General features: G+C 46.4%; 1 protein-coding gene across 3 annotated transcripts; it reads right to left on the bottom strand.

Moving 5' to 3' along the window:
• Nucleotides 1–1,519: 1,519 nt before the first annotated feature.
• LOC140247138 (uncharacterized) lies at nucleotides 1,520–23,118 on the bottom strand. 3 transcript variants are annotated; one of them, XM_072326517.1, is made up of 18 exons: nucleotides 22,555–23,118; nucleotides 21,820–21,934; nucleotides 20,354–20,528; nucleotides 19,696–19,807; nucleotides 18,960–19,066; nucleotides 17,995–18,121; nucleotides 17,540–17,660; nucleotides 17,176–17,261; nucleotides 16,079–16,203; nucleotides 14,808–14,867; nucleotides 10,913–10,979; nucleotides 9,863–9,957; nucleotides 8,794–8,922; nucleotides 6,322–6,436; nucleotides 5,394–5,531; nucleotides 4,447–4,613; nucleotides 3,935–4,023; nucleotides 1,520–1,945 (listed from the first exon to the last, which is right to left on the bottom strand). In XM_072326517.1, the coding sequence occupies exons 1-18, from the start codon at nucleotides 22,637–22,639 to the stop codon at nucleotides 1,753–1,755; spliced, it is 2,106 nt and encodes a 701-aa protein (XP_072182618.1). In that variant the 5' UTR covers nucleotides 22,640–23,118; the 3' UTR covers nucleotides 1,520–1,752. The 3 variants fall into 3 exon arrangements, with proteins under 3 accessions (XP_072182618.1, XP_072182617.1, XP_072182619.1); XM_072326516.1 differs by having other exon boundaries at nucleotides 1,638–1,945; nucleotides 18,960–19,084; nucleotides 22,555–22,769; XM_072326518.1 differs by having other exon boundaries at nucleotides 1,638–1,945; nucleotides 18,960–19,084; nucleotides 22,574–22,710.
• Nucleotides 23,119–25,666: the final 2,548 nt, after the last annotated feature.

The raw sequence follows: 25,666 nt of genomic DNA, 5'->3' as shown, positions 1-25,666 counted from the left end.
CCTGCGGGTCCTGCTGGGGGTGTCCTGCATGCTGCTGCCTGTGGCCTTGCAGGGAGACCCAGAGCCAAGGCAGTGCTCTGCCAGGGCCTCCCACACTGCAGCCTGGGGGTGGCTGTCATCCGCCTGGTTGTCCCCCCCATCTCCAGCTGGCCGATGCTTGTCTGTGGGGCCCCCAGCTCTGAGCTGCCTTGGAAGGGCTGCCCGGTCTCCCAGTGCCTCTCCATGTGCTGGGAGCAAGGAGAGCTGTGCCAGCAGCAGGGCAGCGGCTGTCAGCACCCAGATTTCCATCCTCAGGACTTGGCTTGGCTCAGGGATGCTCTGCTTGGTGAGGCTTGGGAACAGGAGCTGAAGCTGAGGCTGCCTCTCTTCCCCAGTGCCGGTTGAAAGTCACTTTTATAGCACCAGCGCACAGCTCTTTTCCCCCGCCCCTGCCATGTCCCACCTCCCCTCCTGTGAGCTAACTGGGCTGCTTGTGGGAGCCTGTCCCCCTCTGTGCACTCCCAAACAGCCCAGCACCCTCCCACCGGGCCACCCAGATCCTTTCAGTGATGGGTACGTGTGTGTGGTGCAAGCACGGCATTTCAGCTGAACAACACAAGGCTTTGATAAAGGGGGGCAGCTGGTCAGTGTGTGGATCTCCATAAAGGTGTCTGCTGTATTTTTATCTTGATACCCTGAGAAGATAACGCTGATGTGACAGAGCTTTGTCCTTGCTCTGTCACAGCCTTCAGACCCTCAGCTCTTTGCCTGTCCCTAGCTTGGTGTCAGATGGAAAGGTGTCAGACTCCAAGCTGATGAGTTGTTACAAGCCTGCTGGAATGAGTCTGGCAGAGGAGAAAAACCCAATGAACCCTTCATCCATTGTCTTTTAAAGTCCTCGGTTGGGCACTTGTAATTGCTCAGCAGGTGTTCCCTGTGGACCAAGGGTGAGTTCTCATGACCACTGACCTCACCTTTGGATAGGAATGGTTCAACCACAGGCAAGTTGGCCCTGCCAGCTGCTTGTCAAAAGGCAGTGGCCAGACATCCTACCAAACTGACCTAAGTAGGGCTGTCCTTGCTAATGAAGATGCCGTGGGTGTTAAAAGCAGAGGGATTGCTATGCAGCCCTATCCTGGACAGGGTCAGTGCTCTGTTCCTGGCTTTGCCACAGCCTTGCTGTGAACTTGGCACAATCATTAGAGCTACACAGTTTGTGTGGCCATCTGTAAAGGAGGGTCATGCTTCCGAACCTCCTCCCTGGAAATGACCAAGAAAATGCTGCACTTGCTGGCTAGCTTGGGAAGACCTATGAGGTTGTCCTACAGCATTATGTCCCTGTCAGCTGCAGCTGAACACTGGTTGTAGTCCATGAGACCTGCTGGAGAGGAAGAGGAGTGAGCAGCTGCTGGGCCTGCCTGAAAACAGAACAAAGAAGTTCTCTGGATTGGGGCCTCCTTCCCTGATGGTTTACACCAAACAAAAACAGGTGAGTGTTCCCCATAGGGATGCGAGATAAACTATTGGCAGGCAGCAGACAGAAGACCAAAGCACTGGTTGTAACTCATGAGAGAGAGGAAGCAACAACATTAAAACATGAATGTGAACAGTGCAATACAAGTTGATACCAGACGCACTCCATTGGGACTTCACCTCCCAGTAGTTCAAGTCCTCTAGTCAGCTTTTGAGGTTGAAACTGAAAACATGGCCTAATTCCTGGAGACAGTACTGCTGGGTGCATGAGGAGGTGACGGATGAGAAAGCGATGTCAATCTAGTCCAGCTTCCATACCTTCACCTCTGGCCAGGGCTTGCTCTGGACTTCTTGGCTGACGGTGGACGTGCTGATTGCTGGAGAAATGGGCTCATAGGAACAGAGAGACAGGCGTGCAGCCAACAGGCCCATCCGGACACAGGTATCTGTGTCGTGGTTGGCAATTATCCCTGCAGCGATTCCTGCCATTAAACTGTGGAGAGAGAAAGAACAGCAGTTCTGAGCCCTGGGAACAGCTTTGGCCTCAGGAACATGGCTGGCTGGAATAGAACCCATCTGAGGGACGTGGTTAGTGGGGACGGTGGTGGTGAGCTGATGGTTAGACTCAATGATCTTTATGGCCTTTTCCAACCTGCGACTGCTCAAACAACAGGTGTTACCCAGAGGCAGCAAGGAGGCATCAGAAGTGATGTTATCACCTGCCTGTCTTGCAGAAGACAGCTCTGCTGAGGCATGGGGACAGGAAGGGTGCTGCTGGTGGTCAGCTGGGAACAGCCAGGGTTTGAATGTAGCTACACTCAGGCATGATGCTAGGAAACTGGGGAAGGACGAAAGAGAAGGGAAGGTGAAGGGAGAAAATAATGACATTGGAGAGGAGGAAGCAAGGGCAGGAAAACATGGCAGCAGGGAGGATTAATGAGTAAATCAATGTGAAAGGGAAAATGACTGCTTTTCTGCACTCTGGCTAATTACATCAATATCATTCTTTTTTTTTCTCTCCTTAACAAAGGCACAGAAGATTGTGGTTTCCAAAACCATTCAATCTCTCAACAGCTCCAGAGACTGAGAGTAAACATTTGGGGGCGCATCCCCTAGCAATGCCGTGTGCGGGCAGGCAGTGTTGTGTTGCCAGGGCAGCTGGGTGCAGGCAGCAAACAGCCACAGAGCAGCATCTCCAAGGGCAGGAGAGCCTTGGGATCAGAGCAGGGCCGCAGCCTCCTGGAAGTGCTTTGGAAGGACTAGGGCTCACAAGGCTGAGCTGTGAGTCTAACTCTGGGTTGTACCCTGCTGCATGGTCCCTTGCAGGAGGCAGCAGGCCAGCCTGTTTCATCTGCTTGTATGCCAAAAAGATGGCACTTCTGGCCCATTCTGGCACTGTTCGATGCAATGGGATCTCAGAGAAGCTGCCCCTGGACAAACAAGAGTGCTGTGAAAACCCCTGTGTGAACCTGGGGGCTCTGAGGAACAGGATTTCTGAAGAAGACATCAAGATGGGATTAATATCCCAAAATTCAGAGCCCTGCAAACTTCCCACACTGCTTTGTTCGGCTCTACGGCATTGCACAACATGACAGCCTCCTTCACAGTGCTGCACTGAATGCAGCCAACTCACTTTAGAGGCAGTTTGGGATATGAGGAGTAAAGAAAGATTCTGGTGTTAAGTGGATGAATTAGCTTGGCAAGAAGATATTCACTGGCTTTTTTATTCTGCCCACCTAAATAAGAAAAAAGGAGAGGTGCTTCTATGTTGAGTTATTGGTAGGTAAGAGAAGAAAACCGAAATGAAATATCTGTCAGATGTGGCCTTTTGGTGTAGCCTAAGGCAATGAAAGGAGAGAATCAATTATTGCAGCACATGAAGCAATAATAATAATAGTAATGCAAAAGAACCCACCAGAAACCTGACTGCTACATAGAGTTTGACAAGTTAACAAGGAGTATAATGAAGTACTTCCCCGACAGAAGGAGAATTGATCAGTGAGGCTAGTATGTGTCATTTCCTATCTCTATGTGCAGCAGCGTGAACAGGCAGGCGAGTTGCACAGCAGACTGTTGTGAAGCACAAGCTATTGCCAGAGGCGAGTGCAGAGCCTGATGTAGTTCTTTTACAGGGCAACTCCAGCTCCTGAGGATCAGTCCCACTTCCACTGGAGGTAAATGAGTTAGCTGGTAAGGTGCTTTCATGTACAGTGGTTTACTCAGCTTTCAGCAGCTCAGCCCAGAGTAATCCAGAACTACAAGATGGCCATGGAGGGCTTTTATCTTAAACAAAAGCAAACCTAATAAGAGCAAGGCTGGCTTCAAGGTGCTCAGTGAGCAAGGAATCACAGTTACCAGTCCTGTTCTTGTGCCTGCTCCTCAAGCAGCAGAACATTGTTTGTCTTTGTAGTACAGTTTGAAAGAAATCATGTTAGAGTGGTTCCACATGTAGCTGGGGAATACAGAGAGGTTAGCAATGTACCTGTCACCGGCTCCTGAGACGTTCACTATCTCCTCCCTGCTGACAGGGATGGCGGGGTAGTGGGTGGCACAGAGGCTGGCAGCAGCGGTCTGTATGGGGAGAGAGGGGGAGGTCAGTGAGCACAGCTCAAGCTGGTGTCATCCAGACATGCATAGATGCCAAAAAAAGGGGAACAAAAATAAGCCAATAACCTTAATAATCTTTTTTTCTTTTTTTCACATTTCCAAAGAGATCAGTGATTTCAGTTCCTGAAAATGAAGCTTACAGTCATGAATATTCAGGAAAAGCGCATATAAAATGAGCTGGCTATAAGCACTGCTGCCAGGAGCCAAGACAGACAATTTTCTTTGCTAATCCTCAGGGCTGTGCATTCCACCCACAAACACGAACATTTGCCAGCACTGGTGCCATGTTTCCCAGCATCGCCGCTCCGCCACCAGAAATAGCAATGATGCTCTGCAGTCCCAGACAGAAGCTGCTGAGAGCCCAGAGTTAGTTTCCCCTGCCCTTACCTGCCCGTGAGGTGCTGGATGAAGAGAGATGCTCCCTCCCAGGCTCCTGCCACACAGGAGGACACCGTGAGCACCGAGGGTCACAACCACACAGCACAGGTGGGTCAGCAAAGGGCGAGCCAAGGCTGCTGCCATCTTGATAATGTCCTCCAGCCTGGATGGCGCCTCTTTAGAGAGAGAGGAGGAAAAGCTAGGGCATAACTTGAAATGGTCTTAGTGGGTCCCTTTGCAGGCTGGCAGCCTGTAATTAGGAGCAGCCCACACAGTGCTCCTACTTATAAGCACTACTGAAAATGTGATATTTTTTTCTTTTCATTCACGGGAAATGGGATTTTCCAGCGTTAGATTTCTATACTGTCCTATACTTCCCTGGAACTACATGTGTCCATAGAGTTCAAAAACACCATCCTGAAGCATGACTTCCATGTTTTCACAGAATCACAGAATCACAGAATTGTAGGGGTTGGAAGGGACCTCTAGAGATCATCGAGTCTAACCCCCCTGCCAAAGCAGGCTCCCTACACTTTATGGGAGACTCCCTACACTTAGTGCTTTTGGGTTTCTGATTGCATACAGTGTATTTTGTTTCCCCAAAGGGTGGTAGTGTCTCCAGGTGCCTTCAGAGCATCTTCTGTCACTGAAATATTTACCAACTAGAGATTGCTTTTATTTGGATGACAAAGTGAGGAAAACGGGACCTCTTGGTTTGCACAAAGAGCCACACTAGGCCTGCTGTGCTCTTTGATCGATCATCAGTCTGGCCTGGGCTAAGCAACCCACACAGAGATGGCTGAAGGGTGGAAGATGCCAAGACTGCTTATGAATTCCCACTGTGTTATAACCCAGTGTGATTGGCATGGGAGATGGGGAGGAAAACGCTCTCTCCCGGTCTACGTTATGTGAAATAAGCAGAGTCAGCACGACTGACTCTTCTGAGTGTTCAATACCTGCTGGCAGAGGGTTCCCAAGAGTCCAGTTTATTGCTTTTAGCTCTTGCAGGTTGGGGGAAATGTACGTGAGTGCTTTCCAGCTGTCTGAGAGGAATGGCTTGGAGGCCTTGTTCTCATCTGTCGGCTCGTAGCACACTTTAAGGGAAGATTGCAATTGGTTAATGAGCTGATTCATCAGTGTTGGTTTTTTTTCTGTATCTGAGTGGGACACAGAGCAGGAGGCTTTATGTGATCTGTACAACTGGGACTGTTTCTGCAGTGTATTAAAACCTAAATTTGATTTCCCCTGCTCTGGGGTCCAGGTTTGCTCTTTGCTCCTCAGCAATGACAAAGCTGCTTCTGGCTCTGGAGTGATATAACCAGTCTTTAGGTCTCCCTTAATCTGCTTTGGGAGCCTCTGCCACATACCGAGAACATCATCTCCTTCTTCTTCAGGATTTGCTCTTAAAAATGAAGGCATGATTGCAGAGGTTTAGGAAGCCTTGTGAATGGTCCTCAGCATGTCAGAGAGTAGCCCTGTGTTTTATGGGAAGTGGAAATCCTCCCAAACGATGCTTCAGCACTTGTTCTGAGAAGCAGACTCCATCGCTGCTCAGAGTGGCAGAAGCACATACAGCTGTGCTTGCCTTGAGATTTAATGCAAAGAGAACAGCTTTTTCTGGCTTTCTGGCAGTGCCAAAGGGCTCTAGCTCCTACATTACAGCAGATGTTATTTAGCTGCAGAATGAGGCAAACTCAGAGAAAGCAGAAGTCTTTCATCCATTTCAAATAGAAAATACATCATAGTGTTTGGAAAGGAGCACTCGGTAACAAGCAAAAGCTGGGTATTTCCAGCAAGAAGTGGAGAGTGCTCAGAGCACATGGAGCACCCTAGTGCACACACCCATAGGAGCCATGGGGCCAGGGCTGGGCAGGGTCTCCTTACCTGCTAGCTGATGATCTCTAGCAAGTTGGCAGATATACTGGATAGTGGAAAGAGGCACATTTCCATCAATGCAAATTAATGGGGCCCGGCACAGATTCTCCTTGAACTGGGACACCTAGTGAAAATCCAAGACACAGAGCAGAGACAGACCAAGTCATTGCAGAGCAACAAAATGATTGCTAGTCATACTCAGGATGCAGGGTTTCCGCTTATATTGCAGCTCTTAAACACAGGAATGAACATAAAGAAGTGATTCCCTAAGGAAGCTGGATGTCTCCTTTTATCTCATCTCTTCCCCTTCTTGTTCTCTGCTCCCCATCATTAAAAGGTGGACTTGACAGGTAGAGGCCCTGCAGCAGAGGAATACAGTTGTTCCTCACTAGACCCATTTGATACTCCTGGGTCACTTAGAGACCTACAAGGAGACGGAAGGCTGCTATTTAATATCACTAGAGGACTCCCTGTGCTCTGCTTGTTTTGACTACGCCTTTGTTTGCTGCCTACTGAGGCCCTGGAGCGTGTCCAGAGAAAGGCAACGGAGCTGTGAGGGGTCAGGAGCACGAGTCGTATGGGGAGCAGCTGAGGGAACTGGGATCATTCCGTTTGGATAAGAGGAGCTCAGGGGAGACCTCATTGCTCTCTTCAATAACCTGAAAGGAAGTTGTGGCGAGGTGGGAGTTGGCCTCTTCTCCCAGGTCACAGTGACAGGACGAGAGGGAATGGCCTTAAGTTGCACCAGGTTCAGGAATATTAGGAAACATTTCTTCTCAGGAAGAGCAGTGCTGCAGTGGCACAGGCTGCACAGGGAGGCGGTGCTGTCACGGTCCCTGGAGGTGTTCCAGGGCTGTGTGGATGTGGCACTGAGGGATGCAGTCAGTGGGCATGGTGGGGGTGGGATGGTGGTTGGACTCAATTGTCGTTGTGGTCTTCTCCAACCTCAATGATTCTATGATTCCCAGTTCTTTAGATAGCCTAAGTCTGTGGCGCAACATGGTGTTTTACTCCCTGTCCTGCTGTATTTCATAGGGATAGGGGACAGAGGCCTGCATTCACAAAGGGCCACTTGTAAACCTTCAGGACTATGGCCCATTGAGTGGAGCTCACAAAGTTGATTGAGGTGACCTCATCTTTTAATTCCCACACAAGACAAGGGGAGACGTAAGGCCTGTGGAGGGCTTTGTAATATCTCCTGCCATGACCGGGCAGACAGAGGGAAGTGCAAGAAAACCAGTCATGGAGAAGTAAAGGAGAGCACCATGTCTAAAAGTGTGTTTTCCTTCTGAACAACAACCCCAGAGGTAACAGTCCCTGTGAGGTGAGGGTTTTTGGCCTGCAGCTCCCTTTCTAGGTGGAAAAAGATGGCTTAAGTCACTCCCTTGTGAAGGCACACAGATCGGCTCTTTGTTTTCTTATCATGATAAATTTCCCTTGGTCTGCTTGTGCATTGTCCTGTTGTGTATCTGGTGGCTACAGCACTTTTCTAGACAGCAGGTTGAAGATGGAGTGAGAAGCTGCAGCTCATTCTCTTGCCTCTCTGAGGCTTCACGACCACTGCCTAAACGCCAGGCCAGCGCTACAGGCAGTCTTGCAGCCTCCCTCCTGTGTCTCTGCTAATCCTGGCTGAAAGAAAGGCTGACAAAATGCACTTTGCAGCCGAAGATTGGATCAGAATTTCCACTGGCCACAACTGGTTTGTAAAGCTCAGGAGAACTAATCTGTCATGTAATGGTTTTCTGTGCCAAGGCTTGGGAGAGGCAGGGTGGGGATGGAAGTGGGAGCAGTGACCATATTTTTCCCTCACTAAGAGCCCACCGATAAGTAAATTGCACTTAACTTTCATGTCGCTGCTAGTCATGAAGTACAGGATTTGTTCTGTTGACAGCAGAACGAGCAGGGAGGAGGGTGCAGTAATGGGGGGTATAACCAAATCAATCCGCAATTACTGCTTCCATTAGCCCTGATGTTTCCAAGGGTTGGACGTGCTGAGGAGCAGTGCCTGTTTATACAACTCAGCATGGAGAAACAGCATGGATGGTGGAGGGAGGGAGTGGAATAGGAAAGCTTACTTTAGGCAGTGTTCTGTCTACATTTGGTTTTTTTCTTCCTTAAAAGGATATAACATTTCTGCAGGTGGACTGGATTCACTGCTGGCCTTAAGATGCCACAAATGATAGGTTAATTGAGATTCATCAGTGCAGGGGATTCCAGCCTGCATGTCAAGGGATGATAGCAATGATGAGTTTTTATGGAACAGAAATATAAAGAAGTTCCATCTGGATAAGCAGCAACAGGTACCTCTGGTAGCTTGCCATGCTGCAAACTCAGTGGCCAGTGTCTGGGGTTAACTTTAAGAATTTCCACATTCCCTCTGCACACCCACTCCCTTCTGGCACAACTTTACTAGCTGGTTTTTGTCACACCTCCACACTGCTTCTCATAAGCAGAAGGTTGCAAATCAGCAGGCATGCATACATATTGCTCTGTTATCTGCTGGTGGATGTCCATATCTCCCAAGCCAATGCTCAGCTCCCCAGCACTGGTGATCATAGCACTGTAAGTGGCTGTGCTCTTCCCCTCCAGCTGCAGGATGGCACTCATGTCCTAAAACAGGGAGAACAGTTATAAAAGGGGCACGTTCCTCTTCTCTGTTACACTTGGCTCAACTTAAATATTCTTTCTCTGCATCCACCCAATCTGTGGCAGCAGCCCAGCTTGTTGTTCTCCCTTCATCCTCCATTCTCCCTTCAGACAAGCTTTCAGAGGTATCTCAGTCTAGGTACAGTTCTAGAGAGTTCTTGTTCTTTTTGCTGTTTTCATTGAGCTGCTCAAATTACCAGTACTAAGGGCCCCATGTGCTCTTTCTCTCTGTATAGCAGGACTCTAAAGGCACCAATAGGCCTTAGTGGCCCTGACCAGCCTCAGCTGGGGCCTCTACCCATAGTCCTGGCTTGCCCTCAGCTCTGCTTTTTCCCCAGAGAAGTGCCTGATGCTCTGGATTGGGGTTGCTCCTGGCTCCCTGGTGTCAGAGGACAAGCTGCTGCTGAAGTCAGGTGTTCCTCTAGTGTACAGCTGTGTACATATGCAGCTGTAAGATCCTGTTCTTCTGAGCCTGGGAGGCACATAGCCTTGGCTCTGAGTTCTACGCTTTCTCTGTCTTGTGGCCCAAATCAGGCTGGTTTTAGCACTGCTTTGTTCATCCTGAGGGTCAGGCTTTGCATATTTCTGGCTGTGCTTAGGCCTTCCTAATTGTTTTTGTGGTTCCTCCTTATTTACTTCTCTTTCTCCTTCAAACTCCACTCCCTGGAGCTGAATTAAGACCACATGGTTCAAACTTCAAGCTCTACATACATCTAGTCTGTATTCTGGGGGTAGCTCCTCAGCTTTTAATGGTCTGTACCTAAGCAGCATTGAATTATTCTCCCTCTTAGTGATGAGATGTGATGGAAGGTGGCTTTTATGTTCGCCAGGGTTAAAAATACTTTTCCCATTATAAAATGCCATCACCTCCGTGCTTCTTAAAAGCCATCAATGTGAAACATACCATGTGGTGACAGTAGTGCAGGATGGACTCTGAATGTTCATCCTTCCCAACAGCTGACAGAAAGAGAGGGGTCAGCCCAAGACGGCTTAAGCAGTCTAAAAGCAAATGAAAAGACATTAGCAGGTCTGTCAGAGGAAACTTATGCACTTCCCTGGCAACATTTCCTGTACCCATCACAAGCATGCAGGCCTGCCAACATCACTTCTGTGTGACCTTGCCATGTGGCTGTTCCAACAATGCTGTTTTACTAATGGGTTCATGGGAAACCCTTCCTCCCCTCCCTTCAGGTTACCACAATTCATTCCTCAGTGAATGGGTTGCATTTTTTTCCTCAACCTTTCCCCATCTGTGATCTGAAGTGATAGTAGATGTGTGTTAGGAAGACTTGGGATAGGTCAAAAAGTCAGAGCAATCCTAAGTTCTTCATGTTATTAACCATGGACGTAGCAGGGGGGTTGAAACTAGATGATCATTGTGGTCCTTTTCAACTCAGGCCATTCTATGTCCTCCTGCTAATTTCAGCACTCAAACACCGGTCTGCTTCTGCCTGTGCTATAGCACCATGCACACTGTGGTCCTTTGCTGTTGCCACTGACTGTAGCCCTTTCTCTCCTACAGTAACTTCTGTGCTCCAGTTCCTCTCGTCCTTGATGCATGGTTGATCACTTTTGAATAGGCTTATTCATTTCAAATCCTTCCTTGAGACATACTCCCATTGCAACCACAACCTAGCATTAATTCAACACTGAGGACCGGGCTGTACAGCAGCCATTGCAGAACAGTAGTGCTTATTTAACCTCAGTTTGGGGTCACTGTGCTACTTACTAGTTAACTTCATATTTGAGGTTCTTTATTCTCCAGACTCCTGACCAAATCCCTTCCTTCTCATTTTTGGAGCATCCCTTGCCTTTTCCAGGCAGTCTGTCCTTTGATGTATTGCCTATTGTGTCCCAGATCTGAACAGTGCTCAAGAGTTCCTGCTGTTGAAGGAGTACCAAAGGACAAATCACAGCTGGCAGGCACCCACGGGCAAACCCAAGCACTAGGCACCTGCCAAGTTTCTTCCAACGCCGCCAAAAGTTCGTCTCACTCTTCCAGCATTTGTCTGCCCACCACCCTGGAGGAATAAATCATTTATAAGCAAAGTTGGAAGAGCTACTTGGTATAGATGCCATGTCTCTATTAATATCTGAAGTGAAACTAATATTGCTAAATCATAGAGCAGCAAATAGAGACCATCTAGGTTTGCGAGCACTGCAAACTCCCACAGCCCATGTAAACACATCAGCTCTGGTGACAAAGGCCTATTGCCTAAAAGGGGAGATCATTTTGGTCTCCCCATGCATAACTATCTTCATTTTATTGACTACAGCCTCTTTGAACAACACCGAAGAGTGTTTTGGTTGAAGAGCAGCCTTCTGAATTTACTTGCTCACATCAGCACTGGGAATCCAGAGCTACTGACCCAGACCTGATGGGCTCTGGAACAGCTTCCCAGGCCACTCAGCTCCTACCTGTAAGCAATTGTTTGTTTGCTTGGTTTTATTTTTTTCACTTTGAAGACAAAGCAGGTTTTTGTCACCTTTGCCAGTGCTGCCTCTGCAGTCCCTTACTCATTTTAACTTATTGTTTTCTTCCCAAGCGTCTCTCTCTCCAAAAACCTTTCTCCACCTTTGTGGTTACCAGCTCCTCCTTTCTCTCGCCTCTGTCCATCTGTCACAAATGGTCAGATTGCCAGAGCACAGGCAGTTCCTCATCCATCTCTTCCTCCTCCTCCCAGCTCTCATGCCAGAAGAATTACCTCAGTAAATGTCCAAATCTCTCTGGGCTTCACCACTGACTATCAAATTGCTTTACAGCTCTTGACTCATAAAATCCTGAAACATCTTTTCCATTTCTGAAGACAGTTTGCCACTGGCATTCCTAATCATCTTCCGGATAATCCAGGGCTTTTCAAGAGTAGGTTGTGACATGAAAGAAGAAAGGATAAGATGTCCTTGCAATATAAAATCTGAGAAGAAGAAGAGGTTAAACAAACTTATATGGCAGGAGATGCTAGCTTAGCACCTGCGTTTAAATCTTGTGTGCTGGACAGAACAGAGTGATCGACTTTAGAGGATGCAAAGATAGTTCTAGTTGGGCAAAACAACAGGCCCTGAATCCAGATTACAAAGTATGTATAAACAAAGGTGGGGGGTACTTGCTGGGGAGGGTGAGTGCGCAACAGGGAACTGAGATGAATGGGAACCCCAAGTATCTTAGACAATGGGGAAAGGAGGAAGGGCTCATTAGCATTGGGTACAGGGATAAAGTGTCCCCTGATAATTTGAGAGACCCCACAGGTGCATGCCTCTGTGGATTCTCCCTGTGTTCAAACAAAGCTTCTCTGTCTCTTCTGGGGATAAAGATAATGAAGCAAGACTGTTGGAACAAAAATTTTCCCAACAGGTGTTTGGGTGGCAAGTACTGAAGCATGTGCATACCCACACAGTGCAGATCCGGGCCCAGATGCTCTCTGCCCTGTGTCAGCCCAGATGCACAAGAATACCTCTGTAAATGCTCACTTTTCTTGCTTGTAAACACTCTATCCTTCCTAAGCAAGCAGATGTATTGCCGTCTCAGGGTACAAGATAGTCTTCCTCCCTCCTCTTGCTGTTCTCAGACCTTCTTTGAACTTGCACCGAAGCACTCCAGGGACCCTTCTTCCCCTGTACTGAGCCTTGAAATTACGGACAGTCCACCTGTCCTTAGTACACAATAAGGTCTTCATCCAGTCCTGTGACTGCAAGAGGCTGTTCTCCCTACTGTGTTCTTCTTCTTTTTATTTTTTAATTTTCCTTATATATATTATTTTTTACCCCCATGCTCCTTTTGTTTCCCTAGGCTCTCCCCAGTTGTGCAGTCTATAAGACACGGTGCTAATTCTCCACCCCTTTGCTCTTCTGACTGGCAGTTCTCCAAGCCCTGAACTGTTTGGACAACCTGAGTAGAATGCCATGTAAGCAACCTATCGCCTCTGTCTACCTTCCCACTACTTGTCACTCCTCATTAACCCAAATGCCTCTCTGTTACATTTGCTTATGCTCCCCTAGAATTGCCACTGGCACTGCCAGGAATATGGCTGTTTCCATCTGTGACTGTCTCCCACTGAGTGTTGCAGATTTCCAAAGCACTGAGCCTGCCTATTTTAGCTCTGCAACTTACTGTGCATAATAGAAGAAGCCAAGGGAAAAAAATATATGTACTCCAAACGAAAGAGCAGGGATGCTTGTTTAGGCAAGTCAAACAACATAGCTTTGAACATGGTCCTCTATTTCAATATTAAAAGAGGATACTGTCATTGATAATGAGCACAAACCTTACTTAATGCAGTACCGTCATCTATTTTTCAAAGCTGATGCCATCAGGAACACTGAAAATACGCACAAGCTCCTTTTTCTGCCTGGCATGCTGCTCTTCTCTTTCAGTTTGCCCCTGCATCCCAATGGGACGCCTTCACCCTCACAGCAGGGGTACCAGCCTGCCACGCAGGCACCCAGCCGTGGGTGCTCCCTGCTGTTGTACAACCCCACAAGATCTAAAAGAAATGAAGCTGCTAAATTACTTTAGAGTGGATGCGATGAGAGATGATGTAGCAGCTTGCTTGCAAAGGCAAAGAGATGACTGACTGATCACACCTTACTGATCAGGCTGAGCAGTACTTGAGTATCTATTCGATGTTGCACTCAGGGGAAAGAAAGATGAAAACGGGCTTGTTGTGATGGTTTGAAATATGACTGAGCTGATGCTTTCTGGCAAGGCTTCAAGGAATTGAAAGGGTTCCTAGGACCTCTTTCAGCATCCTAAGAAGCTTGAATTCCTAATGTAAAGATAAGACTCTGCTCTTTCTGAAGTGGTGGATGCCCCATCCCTGGAAGTGTAGCAGGCCAGGTTGGATGGGGCCCTGGGCAGCCCAATGCAGTGGGCTGGAGCTAGATTATCTTTGAGGTCCCTTACAACCCAAGCTATTCTGTGATTCTCCTGGATCCTGAAAACCATTATAACCATAACTACTTGTCCAGCACCTTTCCCAAACCTAGAAAATACGCATCTTTCTCTGCTGGTTACTTACATGCAAATAATTACTTAAAAGGCACTTCACTTCTGGATAGCCTTGAAAGCCACGCGCAAGTTAAAACTAGTACAGAGTACTGCTGTTTTCTTGCTAACTGGGATAGCATGCGTTGCAAATCTCTTGGAGATTGCTCTTTGGTGGAGATTGCCTCAGTGGTTCCCAGCAGACCAAAGACTTCCATATGGGTGACTTTTTCCTGTAAATATTCTTTTGGGTATTTACCACCATCTTTTCATTATTGTCACTGTACAGTCTGTAACTGCTACTTTTCTCAAAGGCTTCTTCCCACTCTGGGTACTTCGCAAGTAGTCTGGCTCCTATTCAGGCTGCTAAGACAGCCTGAGACGGCCAGAACTGGCTCTTACCTGGGGATTTCCTCACTCTAGGATCTAATCTTGAATTACATATAGGTTAGCACAGTGAGGGTTTTTATCCATTGCTTCTAGCTCTTTGTAAATGTATTTTGTGAATGTCCTGGGCAGCTCTTCTACAAAAACAGCTCTTTGGGTTTTTGGCGTTAAATAATTGCATTAGGATACCTGTTGAGGCCAGAGTGATACATTGAGATGGTAAAGGTATGTTGCTCTGTTCCTTGAGAAGCAGTGACTCTCAGTACATGAACAGAGCAGATCAGCAGGTGTGTATCCACCTAGCCAACATACCAAATACACATGACTACAATTCCTGTGTGTGTGCATATGTGTTCATACAGGCACAAAGAAAACATGCACTAACACCATCTTCTCCCCACCACCTTTCTTTGGCTTGGCAACCCTGTAAAACTAGCTGGAAATGGCAGTGGTGATAAGCAAGCTACTATAGATACTATACCAGGATGACAGAGTTCTGTGCCTTGGCTATGAAGTCAACGTTGATACCTCCAATCACCACCTTTAAAAGGAAGAAAGAGGTAGAAAGTGGTTGGAAGGTCTTCAGGGAAAAGCCACAGTTTTTCTTTGCTTTTTCTCTACCTTCTTGAAAAGCCATCTAATTCACAGGCTTAAGGCCTGTGCTTTCTTTGGTTGGCTAGACACAGGTCTGTGCACTTCCAATCTGAAAGAATGGAAATCTCTCTTCAGTGTTGTTTCGTGAATTATGCCTGCTGATATGCAGCCCCGGCATGGCAGGCAGGATGCTACAGAGAACATAGAGGGGTGCTGACAGTTTGATTGAGTGGTCACAGGGTATAACAATTTTTGACAGATTCAGTATCAGAAAGATTGAAGCAGTGCTGTCTAACAGGAGTGAGAGGAAGGATGGATAGGGAGGAAATGGATAAAAAGAGGCAGGAAAACGTAGTCATGTCTTACAAGCTCCCAGAAATTACCCCAACTAGTGAAACTTTATGGATCACTGTCTTACTGTCCCACAAAGCCAGAAAAAGCAGCACAGCTCCACAAACAGAAAGTGCCCAGATTCTTTGGGGACATAAAGTTCTTTTCTTCCTCATTCTATCAAATGCCAGGTTACTGCCTCTGGACTCACTGCACTCTTTTATGTTGACAAATCCTACTGCAAATGGGTTTTGGAATCTTTTTTCAGCTCTCTAAAGACTACCTAAAATAGATTTGCTGTAAATCACGTAGCACAAATGAAATCTAAGATCGTGAATGGAGTATTAGAGTTATAATGGATCACATTTGGGATAAGCGGCACATCTTGTAATTCTGGCAGTCATGAGAAGGAGGCCAAAGAAAGAAGATATTTATAAAATGTGTGTGACTCAGCAGCTCAAAATATCCTCTGCCAACACCCTCTTCCAAGTCTACTCCTGCAGGCACATGAATTCCCTGGCACTGAGAGAAACAGAGTTGAAGTTGTGCATAAGGTCACAATAAAAGGTGAAAAAGTGATGAAAGTTTTAGTGGATTCGGTAGTCTAAGATTTAATGGGGTTAGGCCATTGTCACAGTTCATCCTCTGTACATAAAAAGGGAGAGAATATTTAGCTGTGAATAATAAAGAAAAGAGAGAAAGTCTGCCAGCATAAAGGAGACTGAGTGGTCTGTGGCTGAGTCACCTTACACTTCTGGAAACAGATAAAAAACTGTCTTCAGTGCTGCCAGCAGACAGGTGTTACGTGCAGGACAGCAGGGGACTCACTGGCTGAGGCAGGGTTGTGTCCCCTCTGCGAGGCAAGCTCCCCTTCCTCCTGGCTTTCTGTAGTTTGCTCAGGGCCACTGCAATACTGCTGCCCACTCTGGCATTGTTTTGGATTAGAGCAAGGTCTGTGTGGCATTTTTTGAGGAAAAGAGAAAATACCAGCATGACTGGCCCAACAGAAGCCTATGTAGGAACTGCCTGGAGGGAGAAAGCAGGAAATGCATGCTGTGAGACTTGGTAGATTTGATTCCCAGAAGCCAAAATCCAGTGCAACATATGCTGCGTTACAGTACCGTATAAACCCACTGAAGTTTTAAGTATTCACCTTCTTCTGTATCCATGGAGAGTAAAGCTAACATCTCCATTTTACAGACAGGGAATAGAAGAAAAGGCCTCACAGAAGATGAGGTGTGATATTGGTATCTATATTGGAGCTAAGAGTCTAACAGCCTTTGAGGTTCTTGGCCACCTTTCCAGTATCGAATGCCTACTGAGGTTTTTGCCAAGTCTCTCCATGCCCATTAACTCCACTGGGAGCAGAGTATCAGAGGCTTTGAAGGCCCCATTTTGTGGCAACATACAACTCCAGTATCCTCAAACCAGCTTACCAGCCATGAGGTCTCCCAGGGAACTGGTAGCAGAGCCTGGGGTTGAATCTGTCTTTACCAGACCCTACACCAGTATCCTAGACAGTGGATCTGTCTTCCTCTTGCCTGTGCATGAGGATTCGTGCTACACAGGAGTATGTTTCTTCCAGGTTTCTCAATGCTCTGGGAAGCCCAGGCATATTCCAGTGCACAACCCCACTATGGGCAACACTGTCCTGAGACTCCATCACTGAGCAGGCAAGCACAGGGATCAGATGAGAGGGATTTCTCTGACTGTTTTGGCATCTCATTTTTAATGCAAAAGCAAAGGAGGGCATTAAGGGTGCTACTGAAAAATCAGGATGCAGTTACTGAGCTTTCATCTGTTTGTAGGTAATGAAGCACTTGCCCCTTGCTAAACTGTCAGTAAAATAGCAGCATTTTCCAGCAAACATCATTGGAGGAGATGATACACTACTCCTTTATTCACTCCATTTAGTAAAAGGATACTGGAGTCCAGTGATTTCCCATTGGTTAATTCATTGATCTTCTGTAACAAAAATGGGGTCAGTTCTTTGCCTATAATCCCTTTGGACCTGCAAATGTAAAGAAAGTTACTGAGACAAACTGAGCTGAAATGGCATCAGAATAGAAGCACTGCTGCGAGCAGATTAATTTATCACCATAACCACATAGCATAAAAAGTCCGGTAAACAAGCTTCAGGGTAGATAAAACCATGGTGGAAACCTTGTTGTGGGCTCATCCACACCCAAGGTTAAGCTGTGCTACCACCCCTCCAGCAGCATCCCTGAAGTCACTCATTTCCCCAGAACCATGGAGCGAACAGAGGTTAAGGCCTAGGTTGCTTCTCACCTGGCTTCACTGAGAGCTTGCTGGATGGCATCTTCAATAAGGTGGCCCGAGGCAGCTTGCTCCTGGGGACAGGGCACTGCTATCAGAACACCGCTGCTCAGGCCGAGCCCCAGAGTGCTGGCTGGGAGAGGACAGGCAGATCGTTAGAAGCTCTCTTTGGACAAACTGAATGCTGAAGGAAAAGGACAGGGAGTAGTTGCAGGGTGTGTGAACCCACAGTGCTGGAGCTAACTGTTCTTAGCCCACCTAAGGGAAGGTTCTTGTCCAGCTAGCAGTTTATATCCTCCTATTTCTTTTGAGGCTGTTTATACAATAAGAGGCAAAGACTTTCTTAAAAACAAAACAAAACAAAAAACAACCAAACAAACCCCAAACCAACCAACCATCAAAAAATGACTCCACTTTTTGACCCTCTGTTCCAGGGCCTACAGGGGTCTTTCCCTATTGAAACACACCAATAAGTTTAGCTGCCTCCTCTTCATCCTGGACACGATATGGTGCCTGGAAGCCACTCTGGCTTGAGAAGAAGGCTGGGAACATCCTTGACTCTCCAAAGGCAGCCACACAGACCCCCTGAGTTTCCTGTAGTAATGGAGGCGACATAATCAGTGGAGGGAAATGGGACCTATAAAGAGATATGACTTTTCCCTTCCAACCATCTAGAAACTGTCATTCTTTAGAATCACAGCATTAGCACAGGGTTTGATTATTTTTGCACGTTTAATACATCCCATTCTATTCTGTTCTGTCACCAACATTTTTCAGAGCAAAGAGCCAGACATGGTAAGTAGTCAGACAGAATCTGGCATATTGAAACATGCGAGACACATGCGTCCTTTGCTCGGAGCTGATCAAAAGCAGGGCAGCTGTCACTAGCACAATGCTGAGTCCAAGGTAACAAGCTGTGACCTGAAGTTATGCCATGAGCTGACAGGAATTTAAATGAGTTCTATTTGTGATTGGAAAGTATTGACTCTGGCTGTTACCTGAAGTGCTGACCCTGGTAGTTTCCAGTATAACAAACCTTAAAAATCATATTGTTTCCCAATTTAATTATGGCTTTGTTTTAGATCTAGCTTGCCTGATTCATCAGTGTGGGAGCATTCTCCCAGTAGGCAGAAAAGTAAGTGAGTCTGAGCCCAGAGAAAAGGCCATAGATTGGACTGCTCAGTTGGAGCAGTCGCTGTAACAGCCTCTGGGGCACAAACAGGATGATGCTAGGGGGTATTCCAGTGCCCAAATAGCCTCAAGGCTAGAGAAATGAAAAGATAGGCATCCCCACATCACATCCTCTAGTTCTTTGTCAAAATATTTGACTTAAAAACTGCCCCAGCATCACTGGGCCCACTTTGCCTTGTTGTATGCATTACACTGAGTGCATAATCACCTGCTTTCATGCTCAGCAGCCCATGACACCTACCAGATATTCCAGTGTCCTGCCAATATCAAGGATAGACTTGACTCCTGCAGATACAACGGCAACTGGAGTTCGTCCTAGCTCTGTCAAGTCAGCACTCACATCCAGAGCTGTCAAGGAACAAGCAGCTGTTGTTTGTGATAGTGTTGCACCTCAAAGTGTTATGATCTGCCTTCTTAAAAAGCCGTGTCTGCCTCCTTTTGTAAACATTTTGATCCACACACAAATATTGCAATTTTAAAGCAGGCTTTTAGATGCTAAGGTTCTAAGGGAGACTGAAAACAAAGAAGTCGCTTGATTTAGGGCAGAGGTGCAGCCTTGTACTGGTGGTCTCAGTTGCTGGTTTGTGTCAGTAAATAGCATGCAGAAATATGGTTGGGAAAAAAGAAAGGATAAAGTTCAAGAAGATGGAAAAAGAAAGAAGATTTTGCTAGATTTCAATACTGACACAACAGGCAGAGAAACACCACAGAAGTTCTGCTGACCTCTGGAAACCCCCAGTCTGGAATTTACATCAGAAAGAGATAGCACTCAGCAGAGTGGTGTGTTTACACTATACTAGGAATATATATAGCTGAAAGGAAAGTATGTACTTAAAGGTCACAAACTACACCGACAAAGCTGTGCCACATCCCAGGTTCCCAGAGAGCAACATGGAGTAGGGCGTAAACCTCATTTGTGGTGAGACCCACCTCCTCCTCAGCTCACAGATGAATGTAGTATGTATTTATTTTCTTACTGTTCTCTCCTCCCCGATGGACGCCTCCAATGCCTCCTGTCACAAACACAGGGATTCCTGCTTTGTGTGCTGCAATCATTGTTCCGGACACGGTAGTTCCACCAGACAAGCCCTGTATGGGACAGCAGGTCACAGGCAGCCCCCAGTGTGACCCAGAGAATGCCAAATGCAGGCAGCTGTGGTTCTACTCTGACAAAGCAGTGTCACAGCAGCCTGTTGACACAGATAAGTGAAATTCTGACACAAATATTCTTTGTAAAAACAGGCAGAGGATTCATCATCCCTGCTACATAAGCTGTTCTTGCTTTGCTAATAGCAAAGGCCTTTGTTCTCCAGGGCTTTCTAACCAGAAGGGTTCTCGGGCAGCTAATGTGACCATCAGCACTATCTGCATACTTTGGGGTGACTTGCAGTCACATAGTTCATGTGTAATATGATGATGCCTTATAGTGCCAATATGAATATTCTTCACTTAGCCAGCCATTCCTGAGTGACTTTTCAGAAGCCCTATTTCAGGTCTGCTATTCCCTGACTCAGATATATTTTGACTCTGGATACACGTGGTATCTCAGTGAGGCTTAAAGCTACCTGGCTTGAAGCCGGAGACCAACCTGTTGCAGTATTGAAAACATCATAGTAGAAAGTCTGTGTACCATACCTGGCTGAGGACATAAGGAAGATCTCTCCGAGACACTTTAACTACATTTTTACTGCTTGCCAAGAACTGAAGTTCCTCATCTGTGAGTCCCACGTGGATTTGACCCTTCAAAATACCTATAGTGGCTGGCACTGCTCCATTTCTCATTATAATTCTTTCTACCTCTCTGGCCATGCTAGAAGAAGACAGACAGGACAACAAGCACAAAATTAGTGAGGCAAACAATCAGGCACGAAACCTGCCAAGACTCATGGCTGGCATTCCCTGTTTCCAGTTTTGTGCAGTTCTTTGGATTTCAGCTAAGTCCAGTTCTGCTTCTGTATCTTCCTCGTGACAGAACTTTGCACCTGATTTTGCAGCAGTGCAGAACTACTCAGAGCTCCTGTTTTAAGGACAGCAATGGACAGGCTTTATGCTTCGTTTCTGAGGCAGGAGCTGTAAAATAGCCCAGCTTACAGGCAAACCTATTTGTACAGTACACTACTAAATATCAGGGATCTTCTCAAATTAGAACCTTTCTGTACCTAATACTTGTTATTTCTGAGATCACAAATCTTCTCAAAAACCCCAGAAAATTCAGCTCCTACTCAGATGACCAGGATATATTTTTCACAGTATAGACAGTGAGATACAGGGTACCAACAGCGTTGAAAAGCTGCAAGTTGAGGATTTTCTAAGGTTAAAAAGTAGGCCTTTCTAAGCTTTGCAGGCTTTATACTTGATCATTTGTGGGATATCCTATCCTTTTTTAGCAGCTATCTTTACATCTGTTAGGCAATCTTCAACTATTAAAACTATCTATTCCAAAAAATGATTTTTTAGATATTCAACATAAGATGGAGTGCCAGGCAAATTAATGACAAGGTAAAAAGCAAGATGGAGAATCAATACCAAAATCCTCCTATGCTTTGTAGAAGCTATAGGATGGAGAGGAGACTGCTAGCAGATGACTGTGCAGATTGCTCTGGTTTCTGGCACCGTGGCTCAGTAAAAAAAACCCTCAAATCTACAGGATGTGAATAAATAAAGGTGTTTATTTTTTCCTGCATAGGGCGCAGAAGGCACTGAGAGGGACCATCAGTTCTCACAGCAGCTGCTCTGAGTGGTGCCAATGAGCAGATTTCACTGTTGTGTTCCAATCCTTTTTGTATTGCAAAAGGTATACTGAAAGGAACTACAGGGGAGTTTTCAGTGTCTGTCATTGTGCAGTCATTACTCGTAGTATCTCTGGCTTAGAGCAAATGATGACATTATCTGCTGCCACATTTCCAAAGAAGCCAGAAATGTAATGTGTTGGGTAAGGAGATAAATAGGTATGAACACGTGTGTCCTATGGTTCTGCTCTACTTAGAAGTCCAAGTACAACTCTTTTACACCAGAGCTCAATTTCTGTATCCCTAGCAACCTGACATTTCTCCTCACTTTGTTTTTGCAACTTTGTTGAACAAGGAACATAAACCCACGACCTCAGATTCTGAGGATAGGCCATGCCATGTGTAATGATGGCGCTCTCCAAGGCTACGACTGGTCTTCCCTCCACCAGGGCTTCCTGTATGGAGGGCTGAATCCTGAAATAAGCACCTGGAGATAAATGAAAAGAAGTCAATTATTTGCAGGGGTATTTGCAGTTACTACCGAGCTATTTTATAAAAGGCAACTTGTCATCATCACAGTAAATTCATTCTTCAGCTCTTCTTTTGTGTGGGCTTGCAAGTAACTTCATGAAGACTAAAACTGTGTTCTATGTGATTGAACTATTTACAAAAAAATAATTAAAAGAATTAAAAAATCACCATAATTAATACAAATAACGACCCTCTTCATTATCTGAATGTTACTCTCCCACTGTTGTTACAGCTGTGTTGCTGCTGGCTTCAATAATATTACTTTAATATCACTTTAAATTGACGTTGCTGTGAATCAACTGAGCACTGTAATCGTGCCTGAATAATGCTATATTTTAAGAGTACAAACAGAAGTATACCAAGACTATATATATAGTAAGACTACTGTGCATCAAAATGTCACCTAATTTTAGTGTTATTATCAAACAAAGGAAATTCCCTGTGCGTTTAGGACCTGAAGTACCCTCCTGAAAGCTGAAATAGCTGCTCATTTCTTTGCTCCCAAAACACTGCCTGCGGTGTTCAGATGAAGAAGATGCTTTCCACACAGGGACTGTCTTGGAATACACTACTCACCATGCAGAAATCTTCTCACCTGCGTGGTCCTACGTGCCTCTGTGGACACGTGTCTTGCCAATCTCCAGGTTATCTTCGCAATCATCTTGTGCAGAAGGGTGGTCCTAAGATGGTACAAAAGCCAGGTAAAAATGGAAGTAGTAATTTAGCAATGATGTGAACAATCCTGGGCTTGCCCAGCAGACTGCCTGGAAAATTCTTGTGTTTCAAGCATGAGCTGGTGTGCCAAATCAAAGTGTTAAACTGAAGAAATTGAGTTGAAAGAGCTCATCTAGCCCACTGTTGATGCTGAAATCGAGGTGGAGCAAAGGAAGGGAGTAACAAAGTAGAGAGACTTCTGAAGTTCCTATTTTGATTTCCAAAGCTATTTGTTCATGACAAACTGCAGGCTCAGCCGCTGTCACCTCCAACCTGAAAGATCACTAGGATAAAACTGTAGGAATACTTTAAAGAAATGTAACTATTTTTTGCTGGTGTCTCAGCGGAAACAAGCAGTTGTCTAAAATAAAGAATGAAGCTGAGGATTGGAAAGCCAGATTGTAACCGTAAGGAGGGAAGAGCAGCTCTACCTAGAGCCAACAGTGCTTTATGTATGCTCATGTTACATCATCTTTCTTAGCACGAAGTGCTGGAAGCAGAGGCACAATTCAGCCCCAGCAAGAACTCTAGAACTCCTCTCGTCTCTTAGCAACTCCTATTCACTTTAATTAAATTCATTTCAGGACAGAGAAAGAGGAGGAGAGAGTTGCAAATGTTAAGAGTCTGGTCTGGTCTGGGCCCCAGGGCAGTCTCCCTCAACTCCAGGCTGCTACACACGTATTTTTGCTGGGCATTTGGCCATATCTCTCAAGCCTTCCTATTCCTCACCCCTTAACTGTGAGGAAAGGATTTATTTCTTCAGTCCTTTGTACCTATTGTTACTTTAGATAGGAAATTAATTAGAGTACGGTACTGTGTTTGTGTTACACTTACCAGAACACGGCTCTGATCTCTGCACAGTGTGTGGCGTTACAGCCATAGAAGCACAGCACACCCACGAAATGTGCTTTGTTTTGATTTTTCAGAATCTAAAGGTTTCAGCTATACAGAGCAGTTTGGGCTGTGTAACAAGGGAGAGACGGGCTGATTCTGCAGGACATCTCCCAGACCATCAAGCCATACATCATCATGACACACAACACATCATGACACACAACACACACCCAACCAAAACAAGGAGATTATTTTTTTTTCTACATTCAAAATCCATTTTTTAAGACAAAAATCCAGACAAAGTTTATGAAATTCTATTGTTGCATGGACGTGGCACAAGCTTTGCTTCACACTTACAGCCCCTGCTTGCGCAGTGCTAAGCTCACAGCCAGCAGCCTGAGAAGTTCATGTAAATGCTCTGCTCTCGCTGAGGGTGTGTACACACCCCTCGCTCTCTGGGGCAAAGTCAGCCTTGGAATCCATTCATTGAGCCACAAAGGTTATGCCGAGGATCAGTTGGGCTGCTCGAGCAGTGCTCTGAATTTTAACAAACCCCTGCACTCTGAAGCGCAGCAGCCAGGAGTGCCCAAGCCGTGCTGGGTGGTGCATACAAACCAGCTGTCCCCACCTGCAACCCGAGAGGAATTAGCTGGTGTTGGCTGGAAAGGCAGCCAGCCGGCTGGGGGTTTAGAAGCTTGGCAAGCCTACCAGTAAGACCTGTCTGACCTTAGGCCCCGTAACAAACCTGTGCACGCTCCTAGCACGGGTTTTGCACAGCTCTCACACAGAGTGGCCTTCCTCCCTCCGCCAGTCCGGCCCTGCTCACCTCCCCTCACCATCGCCCCACACACCTGCCTTGGTGCAGCACTGCCTGGTGTCCCTCTTACCTCCAGACACTGCCGCGTGTACAAGGCAGGGTGGGCCCTGGAGCCGTGCCGGGGCAGCCCTGGCAGAAGGCGTGACGGAGGGGCTGGAGCTGTGGGGCTGACAGCCATTTATTATTAACCACAAGCAAGCTCAGCACTGCGGCCAATTGCTGCCTGGGGCTAAGGGGCGATTTTGCCGCAGGGCAAGGACAGCTTCTACGGTTGTTTCTGTTCACGTGGTGCCACATTTTCCCCTCACGCTACAATTCAGATTCTTTTGCTGCTATATATATATATATTTTAATGAGTGAATTCAGATATCACTAAAACAGCACCTCTCTAGATTTGGCTCCTTTCTACATATTCATTAAAAGCAGAGAAACTGCACTCATGCTTCCCCTGCGGGTTTGCCAAACACAGCTCTCAGCCGCCCAGAGGAAAATCACAGGATCACAGAATGGCAGAGGTTGGAAGGGACCTCAAGAGATCATCGAGTCCAACCCCCTGCTAAAGCAGGTACCCTACAATAGGTTACACAGGTAGGCATCCAGGTGAGTCTTAAATATCTCCATCGAAGGATACTCCACAGCCTATCTGGGCAACCTGTTCCAGTGCTGTAGATCTCACGCTGGTGGAACTCCTCGTGATGCAGAGAAATACTGAGCACAGTACAGTCTCCTACTACGAGGACATCGTGTTCTAACAGGTGTAGGTTGGTTTCAAACAAGAACTTTGAATCTAGAAAACCTCTGTTGCATCATAAAAAGCCGTGATATTTTGAGTTTTGCTAAGTTACAAAGAAAATCCACCCCTGACTCCTGCTACGTGGTCTGCAGGGAATTTAACTGAAGGGCTGCTATGTGGCATCCTCAGATACAACAAATGGATGCTGAGCATTTTGTGTGTTGTCTTCTTGTGAGGATGGGTGGCCAGAGGTACTGAAAACCAAACGTGGAGGTGAAATTACATTTAGGAAGAATACATACCAATTCTCATTTTGATCTCAATGAGGTGGATTTAGAAACACTGCAGTACCATAGGGACTTATCTGGGCTATTAGCTTTTATCAGATGAGGTGATCCGGTAATCAGGCTGATCTCTGAGTCTTCATCTTTCTCTTCAAATCAATATGATCTTAAGCCATGGATACCCAGTTCAGTCTGTGGTATCAGTAAGTCATGGTAACAGCGTGTTTCTTTATTTACCATTTTCCTCTTCAAACCAAGTGGAAAACCAGCCCCTCGGCTTGCTGGTTGTCTGGCTCAGCTTTCCAC

Source organism: Excalfactoria chinensis, chromosome 1, assembly GCF_039878825.1.
Source record: "Excalfactoria chinensis isolate bCotChi1 chromosome 1, bCotChi1.hap2, whole genome shotgun sequence".
Classification (NCBI taxonomy): Eukaryota; Metazoa; Chordata; class Aves; order Galliformes; family Phasianidae; genus Excalfactoria; species Excalfactoria chinensis.
This window is presented reverse-complemented; position numbering and strand designations above follow the sequence as displayed.